Source organism: Zootermopsis nevadensis, unplaced genomic scaffold, assembly GCF_977971745.1.
Source record: "Zootermopsis nevadensis isolate Lab colony 2312 unplaced genomic scaffold, Znev_1.0 Znev_ptg000030l, whole genome shotgun sequence".
Lineage (NCBI taxonomy): Eukaryota > Metazoa > Arthropoda > Insecta > Blattodea > Termopsidae > Zootermopsis > Zootermopsis nevadensis.
This window is the reverse complement of record NW_028259162.1, coordinates 8257477-8282392: the sequence shown is the minus strand read 5'-3', so window position 1 is coordinate 8282392 and position 24916 is coordinate 8257477. Positions and strand designations below refer to the sequence as shown.

The 24916-nt window shown below is 39.4% G+C and overlaps 1 protein-coding gene across 6 annotated transcripts in view; it reads right to left on the bottom strand.

Annotated features, from left to right (window-relative positions):
* Window positions 1-24916, bottom strand: part of Pde11 (Phosphodiesterase 11) — a 189479-nt gene that overhangs the window by 62161 nt on the left and 102402 nt on the right. Inside the window, exon 1 of one of the 6 annotated variants that reach the window (XM_087359142.1) lies at window positions 14005-14485. The exons of 3 other annotated variants lie outside the window; for them this stretch is intronic. Coding sequence is in view for 1 of the 3 variants with exons in the window: in XM_022066692.2 (XP_021922384.1) it covers window positions 14005-14026 (22 nt within the window). In the remaining 2 variants the exon portion in view is untranslated. Of the gene's footprint in view, window positions 1-14004; window positions 14486-24916 lie in introns of those variants that run through there. 2 more of the 6 variants (XM_022066690.2, XM_022066692.2) reach the window with 2 other exon arrangements.

Below are 24916 nucleotides of genomic sequence, written 5' to 3'. Positions count from 1 at the left end.
CAGAAACCTAGAATATGGTCGATAAACTATCCTCATGAGCTCCAATATCAAAGAAAAATCTCTACGTTGCCTTCATCAATGACAGAATCAACATTGAACATTACGTCGCGACTGTGAAACATGTACAAAATTTTCAGGTTATCATTGCGATGTGGTAGATATTTACCAACGTTTCAGGTCTCTGCCTCCGAAACGTCTGTCAGTACCTACCATACGAACTCCCTAAAACACGGTTTCCACAGGACAAAGCGAATGCTCACTTCTCCCACACCTGTGGCTCAGTTCTTACAGTCACTATTTCATGGGCACTTGGTATCAAAAGAATCACGGTGACCAGCCCATCGGATTTATAAATGTTTCTTTAATAAACCCAGCGTATCTAAATCACCCAAATACACTGAAGAGCTAAATCTGAAACTCAGCAAGCACTAGACACCATGCCGAGTCAGTACAACCAGTACCCGTGAAATAATTAGTGTACTGTTAAAAAAAAGTCATTGATTTTCTGGAATGGCAGTTTTTTCCATGGGTTCTGCCCTTTTCAGACACACAAAAATTGCCCTGTTAGGAGTGTTAAAGACTGTTTAGACTCACTGGAACCTTCAACGTCCGTGCACACTGAAAAGCCTGCTCTATGTTATGCATCGGAAGTCAAAGGAATTGAAACAAGACATCGGAGAAAGTTTTCAAATAACGAGTCCAAAGATTGAATCCCTTAAGGGACTCCGATCATTCTCAATACAATTTTCTAGTTTCTCTTCTGTCCTTTCACAGAAATTCACGTATTAAATATGAATGCCCCCTGACTAGAAAAACGAAACTACTTTGTCATTTGCACATGAACATCAGTCGAAGTCTGTTATAAATAGTGTGTTGTCAGTTTCTCATAACATTCACATTTGTCATGAAAAAGCCTCCTAATACCTCAAAAATCAGCCATGCCGTCACTTAGCCCACACTTCCAACCACTCCGTATTCTAGAATAAACACTGCGACGTAAAAGAACGGAAAAACTCAAGTTACAACAGCTTTAACTTCAAATCCAGTCGGTGATACATTCAATGGAAACTTAATTTATGACTCATAGACGACTACGTCCATATTTGTTTTCATATGGTACCGACTGATAGATTATTAACAGTGCAGCATGATGGCCACACGGAAGGCAGAAGTCTAGATTATGATCCACTGGATAATAAAATCTCACGTCTTCCTAAATGATTTGGTATTTAAACGTTACTTATGTAAGTGGATTATTATCATTGTTTATGTGTTCATTAGAAGCTCAAAGAAGAAAATCAAACAGACCCGACTCGACGACCGAGTCCCTCTCTTAAATGAAACTGTTGATTCTTCCGTGCCGATGATTTTCATCAGAGGCCTACGCCTAATACCGGGTATGAGAATGTGTAATATATTCTAGTGGATCAGGGTAAATGCCAGCGGCTGGCTCCTGTATACAGATCTCAGAATTCCATTCAACGCAAGAAATTCAATGACCAGCTGAGCAGTTATCAGCTTCTCAAGGACTCTGTTTCATGAAGTTCATTAGTGTATGTAAACAAGCAAATATGCACAGATGTATGCATATCTGTCTGTTCCAAAACAATATGTATTCATGTTATGTAGACAAATAATAGGTCTAAACGTTATTACAGACTTTCGATGTAATTTGGTGCAATTACCTTAGAAGTTCTGAAAAATTCGTAATTTATAGCACATATGACGGATGCCCATTAAAAGTTGCCATCACTTCTCACGTTTCTAAAGTACACGGTATGTATAGGAGACGGGCTGTAAACGTATTAGGTACACACTAAAAAGGTATAATATTTCCGAGGAAGCATTACGTAATGCATGCACATTAAATAATACGCGGCTTCATATTTAAGTCAACTATAAGTATAATGGCATTGTAAAGAAGGCCAACACGATTCTAGACTAAGCATATTTACTGAACATTTTAACAAGGTCTGAAAAAACCGAGCTACAGAACACATGAAAACTCTAAAAGAATTTATGTACATGTGATTGAATTCATCTAACACATGTGATAGGAAACCATGCAGTCCTGCAATGTGCGCATGCCTAGAGTAATTTACAAACAGGATAAGACGCCTACCGATTGTCATTTCTCATTATGCACAATTACAATAGAAACAAGCTGTAGGAAAACGAGTAGCAGATGACGGCAGAATTATTTACTAAATTATGCACCGTGGTCGGAGATGTTGAAAGGGCCTGTGTGATACGGTAATGGAAGTCTTAAGAAGGGCATAAATGTTTGAACAGCCTATGTAAGGCGGCGAAGAAGTGAGAATAAGGACGGCGAAGGAAGTGCGGAGAAATCTAAAGAAAGAAAGGAGACCGGACATTATTAATCTTTTCAAACTAGTTCATGTGCGATTTTCATAAGCAGTATTAAGCAACTGACGCTTGTACCTACAGAATTTTATCGGGACAAGTACACCAATCAGGTATGAAACAAATGAGTGCCAACGACGCAATGCAGAATAAAATTACATAAAATCCAGTTAACGATACATGAAATCAATACTAACAAAGGTATAGAAACACGAACAAAGTAAAACAAGCAAAAACGTATTTTATCTACATTATGAGTGAAGAGGGGAATTTTCCACTAGTTGACCTTATTTTGCAAATTTGTCACAAATTCCTGTTCACAATGTTCTGGTATTACATCCCTATATCACAACTATGCCTATTACTTAATTTTTAATGAAATTTTCGGGAGATTTCGCGTTCTAATCTGGTTCAGCATCAGTCATCGCCCTGATGATGGAGACAGCAAGTGTCGCCGAAACGCCAGTAAACTTATACCAGTCTAAACGGCACAAAATCCTAGAGGACATTTATCCAATTCCGCTGATTTTGAAATAATGAAATACTTATCTATGGGGTGATCAGCCTACAAATTACAAAACCAAACAACAAATCTAGCTAGAAGCAATTTGTAATTTACCAACCCCTGACCTGCAGCTTGAAAGAATTCAGGAAATTGTGACGTGAACCCGGTTTCATTTAGGCCTACATGAGGTACTGCTAAAAGTGACCTCATCACTAATCTCAGCAAAAAAACAAAACATTTATCAGTGTGCAATTACAGATAAAACTACAGGAAGTTCGGTCACATTTCATCATTAACACTTACGTTATCTTCTTCCTAAAGTGCGAGACGGCGCGTTCAGTTACAATAACCGAAGCACAATCACCTGTGTTAAAAATCACGGACCCCTCATTTAACCACACAGCGTATTTATGCACTTCGAATGATTCTCAGAATAAACTGTCATTATTTCCCTGAACAGCATTAAGCGGTAGGAACTGAATTTTTAAATATGGTTTAGATAAGCCTCGTGAGAGGTCATGACGACCTGAAACAAGCAATGGGCTTCAGAACTGCATTCGCACGTGTTTTTCCAAGATCCAATAGTCACGTTCCACTCTATCAAAATGCAAACATAACAATTAAAACAATAATATCTGTTGCGAAATCCGAATGCTCACGCCGAGAAAAAGAGCTTACTAGCTTCATTTGGAAAGGATGTCCAAACGAAAAAACTTGGGTTCAAAAAGAAGTAAGACGTTTTAAAAACTTCGGCTGTAGAACATTCATGGTGAGCGGTCATTTACGAGACAATGGCAAAGATGGATAAAGTTTCGACGATCTAAGTAAAATAAGCTATAACATGAGCTGGATTTATTCCGACTCATGACAGGCAAGAATTTCAAGCTTTTGTTGTTACAGACAACTTCAGATTCCATTTAATCAGGGATTTATTTAACAGATACGTGTAATGAGTTCAGGGAAATTGTACGAGCTGTGATAAAAACCCACCCTAAAACAAATCACGAAAGGTTCGAATGGGTATTACATCCGTTCGTTTGACAGGATGTCCACAACACAGATAAATCAGTGCTATATAGACATTTAAAAGAAAATCTTGGTTATTTAACGTAGTAAAATCAAGTGATAACAGAACACAAATTGTAACGAAATAACGTAACAGATAAGACTGTAAGGCACACTCTTCCAGTGAAAGAAAAACTGATAACGCATTTAAATTACAGATAATGTGATTACAAACACAGGCTATCAAAAAACTTCGTACATTAGAGTATTACGCAGGTTTTGTCTCTGAGTCGGGAGATACTGTGGTCGAATTTCGGCCGAGGCTGCATTCGTTAATTACTGTTCTTTGTAGTAATCCCAGGCGGGGGCAGAGGATTTTATCTCTAGCCTCTGCGTCCAGACTCAGCCTCCTATACAATGGGTACCGGGATCCTTTCCCGGGGGTAAAACACGACCGGGGCGTGATGCTGACAACTCACCCCCATCTGGTGCCGAGGCCAAGAATGAGTAGGAGCTATATCGCCTCTCACCCCAAGCGACCTACATGGCGTTAACGGGACTACCTTACTGTAGTATTCTTCAATCTTTGGTAACGAGCCAGTTAGCATAGTGATAACACATCTGTATTTTGGTGTTGTATGGCAACTCAACAGATGTGTTGACAAGCCCTGACAGACAGATGGCGTCGCCATGCGGTCACCATTTTCCCCAGTAGTGGCCAACTTCTGGAGGGACGAAACCTCCATATAAGCGGACCCATAGATACGCTTGTGGTTTGATTCCATGTGGAAAAACTGCGTATATTTCTGGTATTCCTGTTATTAGTAAACACTACCCAACCGAATTATTATCACCTTTACTGCGGACAAGAACAACTCAAGATGTGTTGACAAGAAAGAAGCCGGACGGTTCACTGGGACACACGATATACGCTACGTATCTAAACGTATATGTGCCAACGCGAAGCAACTTTCAACACAAAAAGTAGGGCTGTCTTATGAGCATTACTTGACCGGCCACGGTCATCTGCGACTTACAATCGGGACGGTGAAATACAACATTTACCGAAAGCCTCCTAACACAATGGTTACAACACAAAGAAGATACAACAAGTGCCCTTCACCTTACAAGAAACCCCAAACACAAAGAAGTAAATCGACAGCCATGGAAAATCGGAAGATTAGACTTCAGGTATGACCTTAAGAGAGTAAGGCACACTAGGCCGGGTAAAAGACCAAGTACCAGCCTGCTGAGGCAGGTGAAAGATGATCTGGGAGGAACGTGCCGAGTGTATACCACGTTCCGTACAGTCGGAAGATGGAGTATCCGACGACGTATAGGCTACGTAACTATCAGACTGATGATATGAGCCAAACATAACGTTATACTTCATACGTTATAATGCACGAATAATGAATCCCCGTCATGGAAACTAGATTTTCTACAAGGGCAGAACCGAACGTCATGGCCGGGTGTACAGGGATCCTGCTTCGTATTCGGGAGTCCCCAAGCCTGAGTGTTTCGTTGTTTTCCTTACTCTCTTCAGGCAAGTGCCGGATTCGACGCTACAGAGTCTCAACAACCGACACCGTCGTCCAATACGACGAAAGCAAAAGAATAATCAAGCTATTTTATACAAAGGCCGGGTATTATGAATCTTCATACTGTGACAGCAAATCTCGTTAGCGCAGAAAAAACTTAGGCGAATAGGATCTTATCAACAGTGTTGTTAACAAAAACGTAAAAACAGATAAAAGGTAGTCAGTTACATTTTCTGGAAATTTAAATCACAAATATTAGCATATTTTGAAGCAAAACTCTTTTCAGCCTCACACATTCGTATCGCTTAGTGAAAATTAACAGATGCAGAAATACCCCCACACACATAAGAAACAACTGCACAAACAAAACACGCCCGACATGAGAAACAAATTAAAAGACGTTCATTCACGTATCCCTCGCACGTGCTCCATTCTGCGACACTTACATTAAAAGTGTGAATCTCGGGCCTTCAGCTCTAAGGTATGAACATACCAGAGTCCGAAAACAAAGTCCTTTTGGAGGATAACCTGATACATGTGGTAAGCATTAACTGCAGGAAACGAACATATTCATGCTTGGTATTTATTCACCTAACACTGTTTGCGTAAAGTAATTAAATACGATGTGAAGGACGAGGCACGTGGTATGCCTAGAACCATTAACATGACTACATACACAATTTTTGCCGGGAAACGTCAAAGAAGAACACACAGAAGACAAAGACAGACGTAGAGAAGAAGATAATATCAATAATATTGATCTTGAATACATGATGTACAGCGGTGTGTAATGTATACAACTCCTTCAGCATAATGTCACATGCTGATCCTCTGTAAAATCGGTGATAATTTTCTAATTATACTGAAGATACGGTGACAGTAATATTTACCTTATCAATTCAAAGGCGATCGCCCTGATCATGGAGGCAGTGAACACCTCCGAAACGTCGCCGGAACCCAGAGGACTTCTTCCTCGGGGGTAAAGTCACCGAAGCATGAAGCAGAATTCTCCCGCCCATCTTGTGACTTGAAAATTCGTCCTTTATTTCCACAATTTCCGCACGTTCTCGCGACTTAATGGTGCTTAGGCACTCACAGTAATTCGACTTTACATTTATTCTCATCAGAAGTCAGTAATATTTGCTAAGTGGCGAGACAGCTCACACATTAAAATAATTTATTCATAATGGCTGTTCTTGTAAAAGTGCTTATCAACAGAAATTCTGCATTCCGAATTTCTTGACTAGTCACTCCGCTTGTGAAGTTACTGTATCAGCACGCTGGGAACAGTAACTACCGATTTATAAACCAAAACAATCCAAAATAAGTCACATTCAGGACAAGGTTACATTTCGCTTCCTTTTGAAATTAATAGCTGGGCTCCATTTAAATACTTCACGTCATCAGATGTATGAAAATATGGGGTTGAATGACGAAAAAAGTTCTGAATAGCATCAAACAAGATAAAAGCAACATGCCGGACAGATCAATACTGCGGACAAGAACATGCAAACGGCCAACTCACAGTCTGTACAAATTGAACAGCAAATACATCTCTGTATGTAATCAGCTGCATTTATTTTAAGTGTTTCTGTCTGAATGGAAAAAAAACGAATCGAAGTATCAACTTTTTATCCCAGTATGAGAATTAAGCGCCAAGTAGTTAGACAAATTTCTTACAGAAATATCAGCAGATCTTTGTGAGATGATTATTCCTGGAACTTGCCTTTTATTTATACCGATGTCGATTTTTTTTTTACAGAAGTCTATTAAACCTAAGCATGTTAGCCTCCCAATTGTAAATATTCCCAACATTGGGCATATTACGTCTTATCCGTCACTGCTGTGTAATGCAAGCTACACTATCAGCCTTCGAGTTAGACAAGTCATCGTTCGAACCTCAGAAGTCAGACCTCATACCACGTCTTCTATTCGTCCTAGGAACACACGCAAAGCAATTCTTATTGGAACTAGTATCGCCAAAGCGGAGTACATTAACCATTTAAATAATAAAAATTATGTAACTCTTCAAGAGTAGCAGTGTTTTCTAACAATTATAACCGTTTAAAACATTTCAAATTAAATGGAATGGAATATCTATTACCTCTAAAATCAAAATAAATATTTTGTGCAATTTCAACAAGAATTCCCTAAGCTTCGGAAATACAATGAACATCTACACGATGCCAGCACCCAAAAACATATAACAGAATATAGGTTATGTTTTTGTGAAGAAACAGATATTAATTAACCTTTATTAACTATCAAAGAATTAGGACGAAATTTTTATAATTTCAAGTGTCTCAACTGCAGTTCGGAACAGCAAAGAACGTGCATTTGTAAGCAGGTCCATCCACGTTCCACTCCTTGCAAGCCATTAATCTATAAAGCACAAGATCAGATGATCCTAACAGAAAAGTGCTGATTAACAACATTATTAAGGAAGGTTGTAAAATTACAAACTTGAGACTTCAAAACAATGTAACTCATCGTAGCAGAATCCTTGAGACGCTAAGAGTCGCCCAGCTGACCAAGATATTCCATTGGTTTTATGGAGGATAATCAATATATTCCACTGGTCCCTCCTCTGAGCCAACTGAACCCAGTTCACATTTCTTAAAGCTTCATTTTAATATTATCATTCAGTCTCCGCCCAAGTATCTAAAACGGTCTCCTCCTCTAATATCCGTCTCCACCATTCCTATTAGTATATCCCGCCTGCCCTTGAGTTCAACACTCTAACCATATATGAATATTAAATCACAAATTAAGAAGCTTCTCGTTATGAAATTTTCCCCATTCTTTTGCATCGATTTAAATATTTTCTTCAGCACTATACTATGAAACATCCTAAATCTCTATTCTTCCCTCAAAATGAGAAACCAAGTTTCAAGCACGTACAATTATGTTAAACCCGGGACCTCCCAAATATGAACCACCCAACCGCGACGTTCGTTGATGTAACTCAATTTAAATCTGAAACACATGTGACAGAATCGTTTACATTGCATTACAGACTCGTCCAAAACACATCCTGAGATGGATGTCGGATGTAAATCCGGGCTTTCTGAACAATCTGTCTACAGGCACACATTTACCCTCTCTTCTGCGTTACTACAGCAATGACAAGAAGGGAATTCGTCTTTGTCTACAGTTGCTTATCCCAAATGTAAATTTACAACAGAATATTCTAAGAACAATATCGTGCAGTATCTTGTATTCACAGAATATACGATGTTTAACGAAACAGTAGTATATTTGACTGTAATCATATGTATGATTACTGAACAATACATGAGAGGTACAATCCGTTTACTTTATGGTGGCCTTCGGTCTGCGCAAAAGCAGTGGGAAGATAAGAGTAAACCTTTTTTCATGCGGGGTTGGTACGAAGGTCAGTTACTGGAACTTGTCAATAAATCCATTTATTGTTACTTTTCACTCAGAAGCCAGTTCGACGAAACGAGAAACTACACAATGGCAACTTCCTCCACTGACTCGTAGAAACACTAAACACTAAGACAATGAGATCAGACATTAGTATCACACGAAAAGATAGTGACAGCCAAGCTAAATCTGCTTGCAAAATATCTCTACATCGGCAGTTCACTTGTGTCTGACGTTCTACCTTTCTTGTTTGGCTGTGCGTAATTTTATGTTAGAGCTCACTCAGCACATGCAGTACACAACGAGTGGCATTTCTGCTTCATATTTTGTAGCTATCCTCGCTGTCCTTGGCGATTTTCCTCAGTAAAACATAACTAGTGTCTTAAAATCCACTAATTCGTCATTTGTATAACGATTCTAGCAGTTGAAACTGCATAAAGCATGTATGCAGCTGAAACCTCCATCAAACAGAAACGGGTTCAGTAAATTTTTTGTTATTGTTATTGCCAGGAGTAAGTTGTTACACAACTGGACCTTGCAATTTAAACAGTATGGTCGGGCACTATGAGCTGTAGCATCCTCTCTCGTAAGCATCGATCAGAAACTGACATACACAAACCTCGGGAATCGAGAGAATTAACTCGACATAAATTCTTGCGCAGTCAGAATTCAACGGACCCCATTAAATGGTAGAACTGCATTTTATCAGAAGTAGGCACAGTACGTAACAGAAATAAAAGAAGGAGACTAAGTACCATCATCCAGTTGACAAGGCAATTTGAATTTCGTTCCAAGTGACATATTTATAGGCTAAGATTCGATATATACAAGTTGCAAAGCCTACACGATGTATAAATCATTCATAAATAGGTCTCTGCGTTAAATAGTAAACTTATTAATTTCATCGTACATCGGAAGATGGCGATATGTTTCTGTCTCCCTTGTATAGTCTACATCTACATACATCTTTCACTATAGAAAACTTTCTTTCTATAGCTCCACACATCTCTCTCGAAAATCGATATCTTTCTCGTGCAAGCCATTCATTTTGGCAGGTGGAGCGTAACGGAAGAATGAATAGACGCATATGCGGATATTCTAGTTCATTCTGAGGTGAGGTTGAGTGCAACATTTTTAAACACGTAGGGCTCTCCTGGACCAAGCAGCGGTTTCGTAAGTCGCTCTGCCGATCATCACAAATTTCTACACTAGCAACTACTTTTTAGCTTAGCAAAACCACCATTTCCCGAAACAAGCAAATCCGCAGGCTCGGAATTATTTCCGTATGTGTTAATTCATGTTATTTAACGACAACGTTTCAACTTTACAGGGTATAAAAATCTGAGCAGCAAACATTCAGCGGCATCCATGAAGTAACAGGACTGTACGAGACGCAGAAACGACACGTAACATTAAAACAAAGGATCCCAATGACATCTAATTACCAGAGCGATGTCTCATTCGGTTCACAGTGAATTGTTTGCTGAAAACTGATATTCAGAAGATTGGATGGGACTAGAAAGCGATCATGAGCGGTGATGGTAAGCAGGAAAGGATTTGGAAGGAGGTGGTTGTGGTCTGTTTGAACGTGATGACCTGTATGTCAATGTTGTTGTTGTCATCGAGTGAGACGACGAGGATACTGAAGAAAGAGGGAGTGGAGGTGTGAGATCATTCTCATCATGACCTTGTCCATCACAAACACCTGACCGAGTGACTAATCACGTGGCACAATTACTGATAATTAATAATAAAGGACATTAAGACTGCAAAAACAACATGACCATTAATTAGTCTAGCTCCCGATAAAAAAATTGGTCATGGCGTTACAATGTATGACTAATAACTCAAATTTCACTAAGGTGCCTCAGAACCGCGTACTTGCTGAATATCCAAATGAAGAAATTTCGTGCACTGATTCACTTATCCAGACAGACAGACAGACAGAGATAGAGAGAGAGAGAGAGAGAGAGAGAGAGACATTCCCATCATTTGGACTGAGAATTGTGAATTGTGTCGACCCGCCTTCCTGTACAAATTAAGATTCCACACGTTACAGAATTCAAACTAAATTAAACTCAGAAATAAGGGAAAGAAAGGCCACCTGGTGCAGCACGTGATAATATTTCTTTGTAGTGTCAGGAAATTTCTAGTCCGAACTTCGTAGTCCAGTGGTTGTCACTCCTGTTTCGTATTCGTTAATCTCGTCCCTGAGCTGTGGCGGCAACAACTAAACATTTCAGATCCATAATCTGAAGCAAGAAATTAATTTCATGTAGGAGAGTCATTTCTGAGGAGCAAACAGTCTCGCGCTCACACGATCAAGAGAACTACCTCTGTCCTGGGCCAGATGAATCGGGCGGGTCCAGAACCTTACACTCTATCCACTTAAATATTATGTACATGTGATTAATCTCGCAAGCGGTCCATTTTCTAAAATTCTGCACGCACATCTCGTCTCCCCCGTGAAAATTGCATGTCTCATCTGTCTTGTCCTCCTTGATTTCATCACTCTAATGCTATTTAGTGAAGAGAACACGTTATGAAACTCCTCATTATGTAATTTTCTCTAGCCTCTGTTAATTACATGAAGCATGAGGCAAATGGCAAGCATTAGGAGCATACACACAGAACTTACTCGATGTGTGGATAATAATTGATCTAATGAATCCTTCTTTGATACTGTCACTTATTCCGAGAGAAAATTAACGAGATTTCGTGCTTCCAAAATCCGTGTCAACTTAACCTACAAGCGCTCATTTCCTACACAACAAGCAATCGCATTACTAAGGTCAGAACTCGACAAAATTAAAGTCTTCGTTCAAGTACAAATTATGAAGGTCCTCGTCCTTCTTATAATCGCCTGTCACTTCATACCTCTTACATACACGTGTTATACTTAGCACTCTGTTCACAAACACCCTTAATCTACGGGATTCGAGGTTTTCAAGATGTTAAAGATGGTCTTCAGGGTTTGGAGACACTATGATTCTCCGAAACAGTTCAACCTATCGACAAGTCCACACAGCGTTACAACCCATAAGATCAACATCCTACACCCTTAATTTGTGTTCCTACAATGTGATACACGGGTTCTACGCCCGTCTAAAACAACAAACAAGAATATTATAAATCCGTGTACTTCAATCAAGTGCATAACAGCAAAAGGGAATATCAAAGTTTCTGAACGGCATGATAGTACGCGTTCCGCCCGCGAATTTAATCTGCTCATAATTTTTAAACGATTGTAATTTGTATTATTATCGTCGGTTCACAAATGTTTTAAATATGGATTTTATAGGACCTGTTACTTGCTATGATGATTTTGTCTCCCAGTCTAATAATGACGAAGCATCAGTACAGGACCATGCAATTTTCTCTGCCTTTATTTCCAGACCAATTTCCTTACTAGCGTCTGATAAGAGCTTCTACACTTTTCTTTATCATGACCACCATCTGACGTGTCCCATCAAATTCCAATGCACCTTTGCTTTCCTGGGCCTACCTGGTGGCGCATCACACGAACGTGGCTATTTCTAACAAAACACAAACGTTATTAAAAATATTGTAGAACATTTTACGCGATATTTATTTCTCCCCTCTCCATTCTTCTCTACTGCATTTGGATCACACTTCGGATGAAAGCTGTTTTAAATTCATGGCCTCGTTTTAGATTTCGTGAGACAATTTCCAACTCGGTATACTTTGTTACGAATGGTGAAGGAAAAGTGTTTCGACTACGTAATCAATTATTCCTCACACGGATGAAATGCATCAGTGAGGCAGTATGCTTCAAATGACGAGGTGGAATTGCAATTAAATTCCTCAACGGTATAAAACGAGATAAAATGATGTCGTTTAACAAAGGGACACCACAGAGGACCGTACTCATTCGTTTAAACACAGGTACATTTACTTCTCGGTGTGCTTTATTTACATCGTGATTCGACTGACAGGAGAGAAGAATACATGTCCGTTTTTGGTCACATTAACAGCCGTGCCTCAGCTTTCAACCTCAGAGGATAAAGAGGCACTGAGAAAGGTGCTTCTCCGAGCACATACTTCGTTTTCCCGGCGTCAAATCATAATCTCATCATTAAACCTTCTCATTTATAACCGCTCTTTAAGTATGTGACAGACTCGGCCAGACATCAAGATACCAAGTGCTCGATCATCATTACCGCCTTTTTTGTGTCGGAGTCACAATAAGAAAGCCTAGCTTTGGTCAAAACCAGATCTGTTGAATCCCGCCTTAGGGAAAATTCAGGTATCTCCGATGAGGAACCTTGTATTCACTGGAATCAGACCGAGTTCCGATAAGACAAGGTGATTCAAATTCATATATTTATTCTTAGAAGTAACAGCTGATTCTTCCAGGGACCTTCAAAGCAAAGGAAACCAAAATATTCGGTCTAATTTTAAAGACGGTCAAGTTGAAAGTCAAGAAGTTATACTGGAGCAGTCACGGTTCATAAAACCGCTAAGAATGTTAGCTTTGAATTAAAACACCGTGGATTTTAAAAATATATTTAAAATCAAATTGCATTTTCTGCTATTCGAAGACTGACCTCTAGGCATATAGCCGATATTTAAACTGTCAATTTTGATGGAAACTGTTGGCAAATTCTGGTTGGCTCATTAGTTAACATCTTACACATTGGAAAGAATCTTAAAACTAGATAATTAACACACACAAAACTGTGTTTGCACCCTGGCGTCAATAGCACCGTAGCCCACTAAAAACATTCGCCAAGGTATAAACAAACTGTTACATGAAAAACCAAATTCCACACAAATTTCCCTAAGTTTTTATGTGTTATATTAACAACTGAATGTGTTACAAATAATTAATTAATTCACAACATTCAAATGATAGATGAGGTCAAAGTATGTTATTAATTGTTTTCAGTTTTCGAAATTGCTTATTTGTTCTAAGGAAATCAGTAATAAGTGAAACATAATCCCGTCTATTTATTATTTACACTTATGAGCAAACACTGTATTTAACTACGTCGTTGTTCACATTAAAATTAACCATAACTAAAGTCTTGTTCAGAATGCACCGAGTATAATGTTTAATGAGCAAATTAATTAACTTACTTGCATAAGAATTAATGCCAATATAAAGTGATTAGGAAAACTGTCTTCTTTCTGACAAATACATGACGTGCCTTGTTAAAAAATTAGTTTTAAAACACCTACCGAAACACCAGTTAAAAATCATTAATCCGAGGCTTTCAACAGGAACTGTTGATGACTATACACATAGCACGCAGTTCAGTAGTCACATGTTTGTCCTGCTGGTCTGATGCAAACACGCACAGTTGATGTGGTAATTAGAGTTGCCGCCACAAAATAACAAGCAAAACAACAACAATGTTAATAAAAATTACGACGACGTAAACATTTCTCAATTATCAGAAACTCAAGCCTAGACTTCCTGCAATACCGGAAAATTACCATTACTTTTCCGTCAAATTTAGATTCACAAGTTCATTTTCCTCTTCTTATATCGGCTTGTGAGATTAAATGGACCATACGATAATTGTCACTGATTTAAAAGTAGTTCGAGAGCTCCCGAGTTACGTTATTCACTGCTCGCGTAATACTGAGAACGAACCGCTGTTAAACAATACAACCTCTTCGCTCGCTCGGAACTACCTCACTGGCAGTCGCAATGCAACTGAGCTCGAAATGGCTTCGTAGTATGTACATAGCCCATAGTTGGCGCAACTGCCGACAGAGGAAGGAGACAGAGACACAGGAGATACAGTGCAAGGTCTCTGTGAGGAAAACGCTTATACCACGCTGGCCGTCACGCAGATCACGCTTATCCAGCTAGTAGTCTCGAAAAATGTTCACCAGAAGTACAGAAATACGAGGGGCTGGGTAGATATAAGAGTACGTCAATGCCATTAAACGATTCACGACACCCACACAACTTCCACCCTCAACCAACCGGAGATAACTAGCGATTTTTTTTAAAAAATTCTTTCCGGGAGAGAAGACGTCTACGTAGAGAGATATTCGTTGCTTCTGTTCCGGCATGAAGCCGATACATCGGTATGCATACACATCTATTTCTAATTACAATTACAATACCGTCTTTTACTCACAACGTTCAAGACTGCTCCTAAAATAGAAACACAGGATCGAATCCAGTTGGGAGAACATAAGTCCTCGGTTTTCTTTGGAGGGACGTTTCAGGTCCGTTAGAAGGGGGTAGCAGGTAAGAAAGTTTTTCAAACCAAACTACAAACATTACGGTCTGTTCCAATTCAGAATTACTTCTGAAATTACGAATTCGCCTATGGACACTCGACAGGACTCCTTAGACGAGGCATCGATCTATCGCGAGGCCTCAGGACAGCACAATACAGTAAAACGCTGACATACACCCACGCCTCATCGGGATTCGAACTCAAGAGTTCGAGAAGTGAAGACCAACGCCTTAAACCGCGCGGTGTTTGTGATCGGCATGTATTTATTTCAAATATCATAAATATTAATGATATGCTAGGCTACACGGATATTAGACATAATAATATGGTAAACAAGACCGACCTGGGCCTACCGCACTTTCTGCCCAAGGTCGACTCACGTAATTGCAGGTTTTAAACCATCTTTTTATTTTGTGCTAAGAAACATTCGGCAGATCGCTTCACGCTAAACACAGTTCATCAATATATTGTTTTTAGAGTACGATCACGTCTTATAAATGTGTAATTGCCTGATTCTTATTGCTTCTCTATCTTTGCTTTCGAAATTCATGGACTATACTATCATTCGCCGGTTCTATCACTAATCTGTTATCCAAATCGAAAATGGCGAATACGGAGGGAATTTCCATCATTTGAACACGAAAGTGTTGACTTTGTGCCAGTGTGTGCAAGTAATATTTAACAGAACTCAGAGCCACATCAGTTAAGAAACAAGTCGACAAGATTCGAGGAAAACTGATATCATTGTGAAGAAACAGCTTGATAGACCTACGGTAAAAAAGGCAGCGATATTTTACAGACTCACTGTCAGAAAGAGCAGAATTATCAGTAGGCCTAAACTGATTCCTACTAATATTTACCAGAATTTCACCAAATGCAAATGTTATGCAGCTGTGAGTGAAATATGAAGACGAACACGCATCGTGGTAGTATCAACATATGGTTCTGTACGGGTGTAAAACTTGGTCTCTCGGATAACGGGAAGATCACAGATTGAGGGTGTTTGAGAATATAGCGCTGTGGATAATAATATTTTTACACAAGAGGGGTGAAATTAAGGAATTTTAAGAAAACTGCATGCAGAGCTTTCATAATCCGTTCTTCTCATCAGATGTTACAATGACAATTAAATCAAGGAGAATACGAAGGGTGTGGCATGTAGGACGCATGTGAGATATGAAAAAAGCATACAAAATTTTTAGCGAAACTTGAAATGAAGAGACCACTCCGAAGACAAGCACGTATGCGGATGATAAAGCCTTATCTCTAGCTGGGCATGTGGACCTTTGCACGGATGTATCAATTTCGTACGAATCTAGTGCATAAGCCAACAATTATCGACACAGTGACGTAGGGTGCAGAAGGCTGGACACTAAAATGAAACGCACCAGTGGCGGCGAATTGTAAGCATTGCAATGGATTCGTTAAAAGACAGAAAAATCCCTGACTAGCTTAAAAGGCTGTCAGCTTCTCAACAATTATACTCTGTTCCATGAAATTTCTTGTTGCCTGTTAAATACCACATTATTTCAACGTTTTCGTCACCCACATTTCAAACAGGCCTAATTCTAAAAGCTACTTAATGGTAGCAGCACTTGCTAACAACAACATTTGCCATATAGTGCCATTACTAATAATGTTTACGTCTCGGTGAGCGCAAACAAAACAAACATCATAAGAAGCGAACTTCAAACTGAGGCTTTTAAAATGCACATAAAAACTCTAAATCTGGTGACAATACGTTCACAGAACCTTTTCTCGATTTCAGTTATCATATTGATGGCTGGGCACAGATATCGGAACACAATACCTTCTATGTTTAAGATCTGATAAACATCATTAAAGTCTGAGCGATCAGAAAATACAGATCCGTATCTCTCTGCGGCAGGCTATTCATCAGATACGCAGAATCTGATACGCAATTTTAAAACGATTCCCAGACTGCTATTGCACGAAGTTGCTGAACGCAAAAAGTAACCTTCGTTGCGATATACAAAGTGATTCAGAAGTTCCTGTGCACTAGCAAGAACAACAAATGTTGGAAGTGACGCGGTAGTGTGTGACACAAGACACGTGCACTACCTGGGACGCGTGTGTACACACAGACACCTGAATCACTTCCTACATCCAACACCAAGTGCCCTTACAGGTATACAGGGGCCTCTGAATCACTCTTTACATAACGCTGAAGTTCAGTTTCGAGACAAATATTCCGAAAGGACCACAACTGAAGGTGGACACCCCCGTATACTTACAGGTTGGAGGGACCCAATGGCCTGTTAAAGCGAATGTTGAATGCTTACTGGTTTTTTTGTTACGTTGTCCCGCGCAACCTGTTAAAAGTTTCTTATGCTTATCCTCTTTCAAGCGTTTTGATATGGAAATAAGAGCTACTGCAACTTATGTTGTGCATTAACGAACTAAGAGCCAGTCCCTGATTTGATTTAAAACAATCTTCGGAGTACAGACACTTTCAATAATGGAGGTACGGAACAAGGCATAGGATAAATGAGAGAAAGAACACCTGCTTTAATGCAAAATAAGGACTGATTATTTTTAGTACAAGTGCATAATTGTTTTTCGGGATTGCATAACAAAAACATCCGAAGGCACAGAACATTCACCCTCTATAAGACTAACGAAATTCTGAATGGCTTGTACTTAGGTAATCAGAATTATAGTTGTATTCTCTAACGACATGTTGGTCCTTCAGAATAAACTGAACATAATTCTGAGAATTCCATTTGAAAAACAGCATTGCATTACATAATACTAACCTCAGCCTTGCGTGTGAATTAGATATAAGAGTCAATGCAACCTTATGAACTTCGTACAAATATAGTCAATCACCCAAAAACGTTGTTACAAACCTTACAATATAAGTCTAACAGAACAGCTTATTCACTGCCTCCATGAAGTCCTACATGAGAAACTAACAGTGGCTCATCCAGTCAATATATTACCTGCCTTTGATGTAACTCGAGGATTTATTCATGGTCCCTGTTCTGAACCAATATCAATATATCCAATTTTTAAAGGTAAATTTTAACATTATTCACACATCCATATTTAGGGCTTCCAAATGATCTCTTCCCTTGAGATTTGAAGATTACGAATTGGTATTCATTTCTCAACTCTCCCATACGTGCTTTGAGACGTTCTGAAGCCTAACGCCTTAAAACATTATCATCCAATCGGTTATGTACAGATGCTTAAACCTCACATAGGAACCTTACGCGTGTGAATATTAATGTAATTTCACATTCTTTCATACATAAAACAGTATTGATTAGAATGATTTTCATTTAACGAGATTTAAGTTTCTCACGGCGATGAATATAAACATGGCTGTCCTCTGGGTTGCTTCGCAGGGCGATCGCCCTGATGATGAAGACAGCAAGGACCTCCGAAACATTGGTAAACGTCAGCAAACTTCTACCAGATTACACGACGCAGCAACCCAGAAGACAGCCATCTTCCATCCTCAACGCAACTCAGCCACATGTGGACAAGAAAGAGTTAATTTTCCATCGTCTTTTCATTAAATTTCTGAATCTCTACGGGTATTATGTCTTCGTCAAAACTCCATTTAAAAAAAATAACTCCAAGCGGCCTACTGTAATTATTTAAATGGAACGCTGTTCTACATGAACGTTACAAGAGCCTATCCAATTTCTTAAATGCGTTTTCACGTGCAGAAACACTGCCGCGTGTGTCATACAATAATTTCAACATCTCTCGGGAACGCATGACGTGAGTTTCTTGGAAATCGATTTGAGAATTCTCTCAGAGGTACTGTCTGCACGTTAGACTGTCCGCATGCTATACAAAAGAGCTGTTACGGTCGTCTGACAATCGAGGCGAAACACAACTTCTGTAGCACAACAGTCCTGAGTCAGCACACGGAAAAGATGTCGTTGCAGTCTCATGGATTGTCGGAATGCAAGAAAGAAAGCAGTGAAAAGAATCTGTGAACGGTGTACGCCAATTTTAAGAAAAAACAATTTCTAAATGCAGCTTATTCGACATCGAAATTCTACACGCATCGATTCGCGTTACTGACATTTCAACCCAAACTGAGGTAATGCATTAATACTGACACTACTACAAGGGCCAGGACAGGGTCATGACAGTGAGAAACCAGCAAATTCCAACGCCAGAAACTACACATCGATCCGGAGAGAAAACAAATGTGGAGATCCCAACTAAGTAAAGTGGAATGTGAGTTACGTTTAGTTCTTAGCGTACCAAACTGACAGTAGCACATAGTAACAACGACACTGAGACTAAAAAAACAAGAACTAATGTCATAAAACATTCGCAATTTACATGTACTCATGTATTTTAGATTGGCTTTGAGGACGTTAATCACTTTTAATGTCTTATCAGTGAAACTTGTTACTTAATTAGTCACAGTTTCCCAGAGAATGCTGCTAACGGTCTCATACGTAAATGTGTGACGAATTTGCTTAAAAAATGTAATGTTACGAATTGTGCCAGGAAACTGATCATGGTCTATGGACAGAAACATCGTTTATACTATTTGAATAAAAAATTATACATCTTCAAATGGTAATTGCTCATGTACGGTACAGGAGTAAATCTAAAATAGTTTTTACGACAACCGTCACTCAAAATAATCTTACGTAATTCAAGTACAGTCCGTTCATGAAAACGCGTTTAGGTCCGTAGGCAAACTTCACTGTCTTTACGCAGAGCACTAGATAAAACACAAATTCCACTCCACGTTTCTTCCTTTCAGTCCTTCACGAGCTCAGCTAGTCACGAAATTCCCAGAAGGTTCATTACCATGTTCACAGAAGCCCGCCATCGGCCCCTATCCTGAGCCAGATAAATCCACCCACGCCCCCTCATCGATATCCAAAAGATCTATTTAAATATTACCCTGCCTAAATATTATCCATATTATGTCATCCATCCGAGAGGTCTCCTCGGTTCAAGTCTTTCAACCAAAATTTTGTTGCATTTCTTATTTCCCAATACGTGCCAGTTATCCTCCATCATTTGATGTCTTGACAACATTCTTCGGTGAAGAGCACAAGTTATGCACCCCTTGGTTATATATACGCTTCTCTCCAGCCTCCTGATACTTCGCCCCTCCTGGGTTCAAACATTCGCCTCGGCAACCTTGTCTCAAATATCCTTAATGTATGTTGCTCACTTTATATGAGGAACCAAGTTTCACACACATGCAAAACAACAAGTAAATTTATAGCTTTAACTGTTTAAATCTTTACATTCTGAAATAGCAAACGGAAATTCAAAAGATCCTAAACTGCACGACAGTAAGTATTTATGAAGTTCATTCTGCCCATAATTTCACTTTGAATGCAATTCTGATGTCTTCCCGTCGTTCCCACACAATTAAACTTGACATATTTTCGAAGAATTCTTTATAAGTCACAGTACAATGATTGTGTCCTGCAGTCTGGCGATGAGACATGGACGCCTTTCAACGCCGAGTTGTATAAATGCCAACCCCATTACGATTCAACACATGACACCTCCAGATGTCGTAGCATTCGTACGCATTCACAACCGAATGTCTTCGATTTCATTTCATGGAGGGTCTTCCTGTTCAGAGAGTAGGTCATGAGGAGTGTGGTTCCTTGCCATGGAAATGATCGTAGCACAGCGAGGTTTTATTCGAACTAAGACGCGTGGTTCGGTCAGTTTAATTCGACATATTATACACTTAAATTCATTAACAGTTTACATTGTATCATCTTATTCAACTTTCACGGATTGAACATTTCAGGCAGCGTAAACATTTGATTGCAAAGTAAAAAATATTATGCGTTATTTGCACGAAGTGCATAGGGAGAACGTTTTATGGGTCAGGTGAGGTTAGGGCAGTTTAATTTAGGTTAGTCCAGATTAAGTAAGAAGATGGCTCTCTCCCGGGTTGTAGCGCCATGTAGTCTGATAAAAATTTACCAACGTTTCAGCGGTCCTTGCTGCCTCCATCAACGTGGCGATCGCCCTTAAAGGTTGTTAGACTTCTACCAGATTACACGGCGCTAAAACCCAAGAGACAGCCATCTTCGGACTCACCTCCTCGAAAACCTCAAATGCTACTTAGATTAAGTTCAGGAAAAGTGTGGGACATAATAAATATTGAAATAATAAAGCAAAAAATACCAGATCTTCCATCACACAGAATATGCAACATTCAAACTACAGAATATATTAATATGGCACTACGCATCTCATTCTTGTGGCTAGTGAGCCCTTGGTCCTTGACTGTTCAACCGGGCTATGGATCTCCCTCCAGACATCCTACTCGTGATCAGTACACGATTTCTTGCGGGCGGTGGGATTGCAGACCATTTTAAACCCGCCCTATTTCCTCCGCTATCCCGGACGCAGTGAAGATTAAATTCCAACACCTGAACCCCGTCCCTCTAGTAGGGAGATATGTCTCTACTGTAACCCCCCCCCCCCCACCAACTCTGTCTTGTTCGGCCTTCCCCTCGAGACAGAGGCTGGGGGAAGGACAAGACATTCCTTTTGTTGAATATGCAATCTTTTAAGTTCTGCAATCACATTCTGTTTTGCCTTTGTGAAGAAAGTTCCGTAAACGTTATTAAAATTCCTGAAAACAAATACACCCAACCTTCTGCACACAAACGTTCATTCAATTTAACAAAAGTCCATTGAACTTAAGTATTAAGATTAGGTTATAAAGCGTATAAGCCTATGAAGTTTTTTCTATAAAATGAAATTGATAATCTGGACAAATAAACTCATGCAAATCGAAATAATATCTTATGTTATTTTGAATAATAAGCGTCCTTGAAATTAGGATTTCTGTTTCGTTGTAGTAATGGGATCAAGAGAACCTTTGTTAACTCAGACTATTAAATCAGGTCTAGGAAGTTAACTGATAACTTCGGCAATTATGCCTCTTATTAACTTGAACGCAGACACGAAGAAGTTAATTCCTTTCACAAAACATCAAAAATCAAATGCTTCCCTTATGTAAATATTACGTTAAGTAACTGAACATAATTTTATGGACTTCACCTTAATGTCGTAACACATCCTCCTTTCCTTTTCTGAGAGGCGATAAATTCTTACCTACAAAAGAGAGAAGAAAGAAACGGATACGTCAATAACATCCAGCAGGGCGGACCATTTCCATGATAAAAAAATCCAAATCTAGTTTCCACTAATCACAACTACAAAACTGCCTCGATCCATTTAGATACTTCTAGTTACATAAATCATCATTTACTTGATGATTTTAATGTATTTCATCGAACAATGGAACATCGGTCCATAGCCCAGAGAAGGTTTCTGACACTTGAGATTACTTAGTCGTTTTAGTTACAGAGATCAGCACAAAGGCTGTCGACTGTCGTGCTCTGGTTTGTGACGTCATGTGGCTTTTTAGGAATCACAACTCTGAGGATCACAATTGATATCTTTACCGTCGCAAGAACCTCAAATTTTAAACTAGAAAAACTACTGATGACTAACATCGTAAACAATGGAAAAAACAAAATTCACAAATAGCGCAGCTATGAGTAATTTTACCTCCTGGCCGACGGATGATAAGGTAATGGCTACGTGGCAGGATTTCAGGTTCTCACGGCGACGAGTATAAAGACAGCTTGTCGTCTGGGATATTGCGCTGTGCAAGTCCTGAAGATCGAAGCGTCGGCCAGTTTCTACCAGATTACAAAGCTTAAGTTTGGGTCCACGGACAGAAATCATTATTACTTTATGGTCTACAAAGTATGTCATTGCTTCATTGCGTAAATATCCAGTACGATTATACATAACATAAAACTTGGATTTGTTACCACATCTTTCTAGCAACTTCCGCTAAGCTTTAGTATTTTAATATTTTTCATTACATTATAAACAGCGATAATTTAACAGTGGTTGGTTGTATAACTATACAATATAATTATAGACAATTTATAGACGTGGGTTTGATACCATATCTCTCTAATAAATTCAGCAAAGTCTTGTATGCCCAATTATTCATTATCTTTCTAATGTAGCGATGTGTGCATATCACAGTTATAATAACGGCTTTATATTGAACAAGACATGACTATTTTCGTATAACAGTGCATGGTTTAGAGCTAACTATGTCCCATTTCATTTGAGCAGTCCAGTTATAAATTACGAGTTACTAATAAATATTACGAAATAATTAACTTATGTATTATTTGAATTTTTCACGGCGGTGAGTATTAAGATTTCTGTCTTCTGGGTTGTTGCGCTGTGTAGTCTGGTCGATGTTTACCAACGTTTCAGAGGTCATACTGCCTCCGTCATCAGGGCGATGAATTCATCAATATGGCCACACGTTTGCCAAAAGCTGAGAACATCCAGGCCATATTCATGGTCTCTTGCCACTCTCACTTATTAACTACAGAACAAGAAAAACTTCACGGTCAAGATGAAAATGAGAGTAGACTTGACACTGACGCTTTCCAGGAAATTGTGCTCAAGTTACAGAGTTATGAGATTAACGGTGACAGATGATAAGATCATCCATTTACCACCAACATCCGGCTCTTCACAGGATGGAGTTCCGGCGCATACTTTCTGGACGAACCAAAAACTGCGCAATTAGTTATTAAATCCTACGACATCAGCTCTACCTGGAGTCGTGACAAGTCAATTTCCTTGCAGGAAATGCGACTAAAACAATCTTAGAAGAACGGTCTCAGAACCTTCTGTGGAATCGTAGGCATCTTTTTAATTGAATGCGCATCATCGGGTCAAATGTAGGCGAAATGCAGAGGATGAGGCGACAATTCTCTCTGCTCCACCTCCCGACGTCCCTGACATTTAGAAGAGATCGTTACGACTTTGTGGGACGGTAATTACTTTTTGGACACATTACTTGGCGCTGAAGGACCCCGCGTCCTGTTGCGAATTTGTACGTGCTTGGGATTGGCGTAAGAACGTTGCATGGACCTCCCAACGCGTTGTGATTCAGTGTCGATTGTCTGAATCTTTACGACATCGCAGATTATGGCACAACAGGAAATGTCCTTGCTTTTTGCCCCATAGAAGCAATGACCTTGCCCATTCAAATTATGGTATTAGAGCAAAGAGACGAGGATGACGTAAGCGTACAGAAGCATTTCGGAGTCAGTTTAGTCTGCGTCTGCAACTCCACAGTAGTGATTCGGCTCGATTGATGTTCGGTTGATGCATCAGGACGGCAATGCAAGGATTCGCCCATCAGCATCTGCTGGCTTCCACCACCAGGGCGACAAGCAAGGACCTCTAAAACGTCGGTAAACTTCCACCAGACTACACAGCGCTACAACCCAGAAGACAGCCATCTTTATTACACGTTGGTTCGTTAAAACAATGCGAAATGTAACATTAAAAAGCATTTGCAAGAATACAACTCTACTGCCAAGGAGTAAATAATTGACTTCACAGACAGTTTAATTACAGTAATTTTCAGTGACTCTGTCGTTTAAACCCACTTAATTACAAAGCACTGCTTCGAGACAGTAAACCTCAGGACTGTACAATGAGTTTCAAGCCGTTTTATGGCGCCCACAATAGGCGCTCGTGTCGCTCCAGCCACGACAGATCAAAGCCAGAGGCACAGAATAATCTTCACAAATAAAAGAATATGTTGTTGTATGTGCTCACGACGTTAATCATCTGATGCTGCAGCCATTTGATTTGAGAGTACAAGTCTCAGAAACAATGAAGGGCTGTGCCATGTAAACGTTTTCCTCCAGCTACAAAAAAAATATGAATCCGACACGTGGGATGTTTTCAGAATTATAATCTTCACAGCAATTTGCTCTTACCGATATCCACTGAGCTCCACAAACCACTTAATTTAACTTCGAAAAACTAGAAAGCTTAACACTGTATATTTA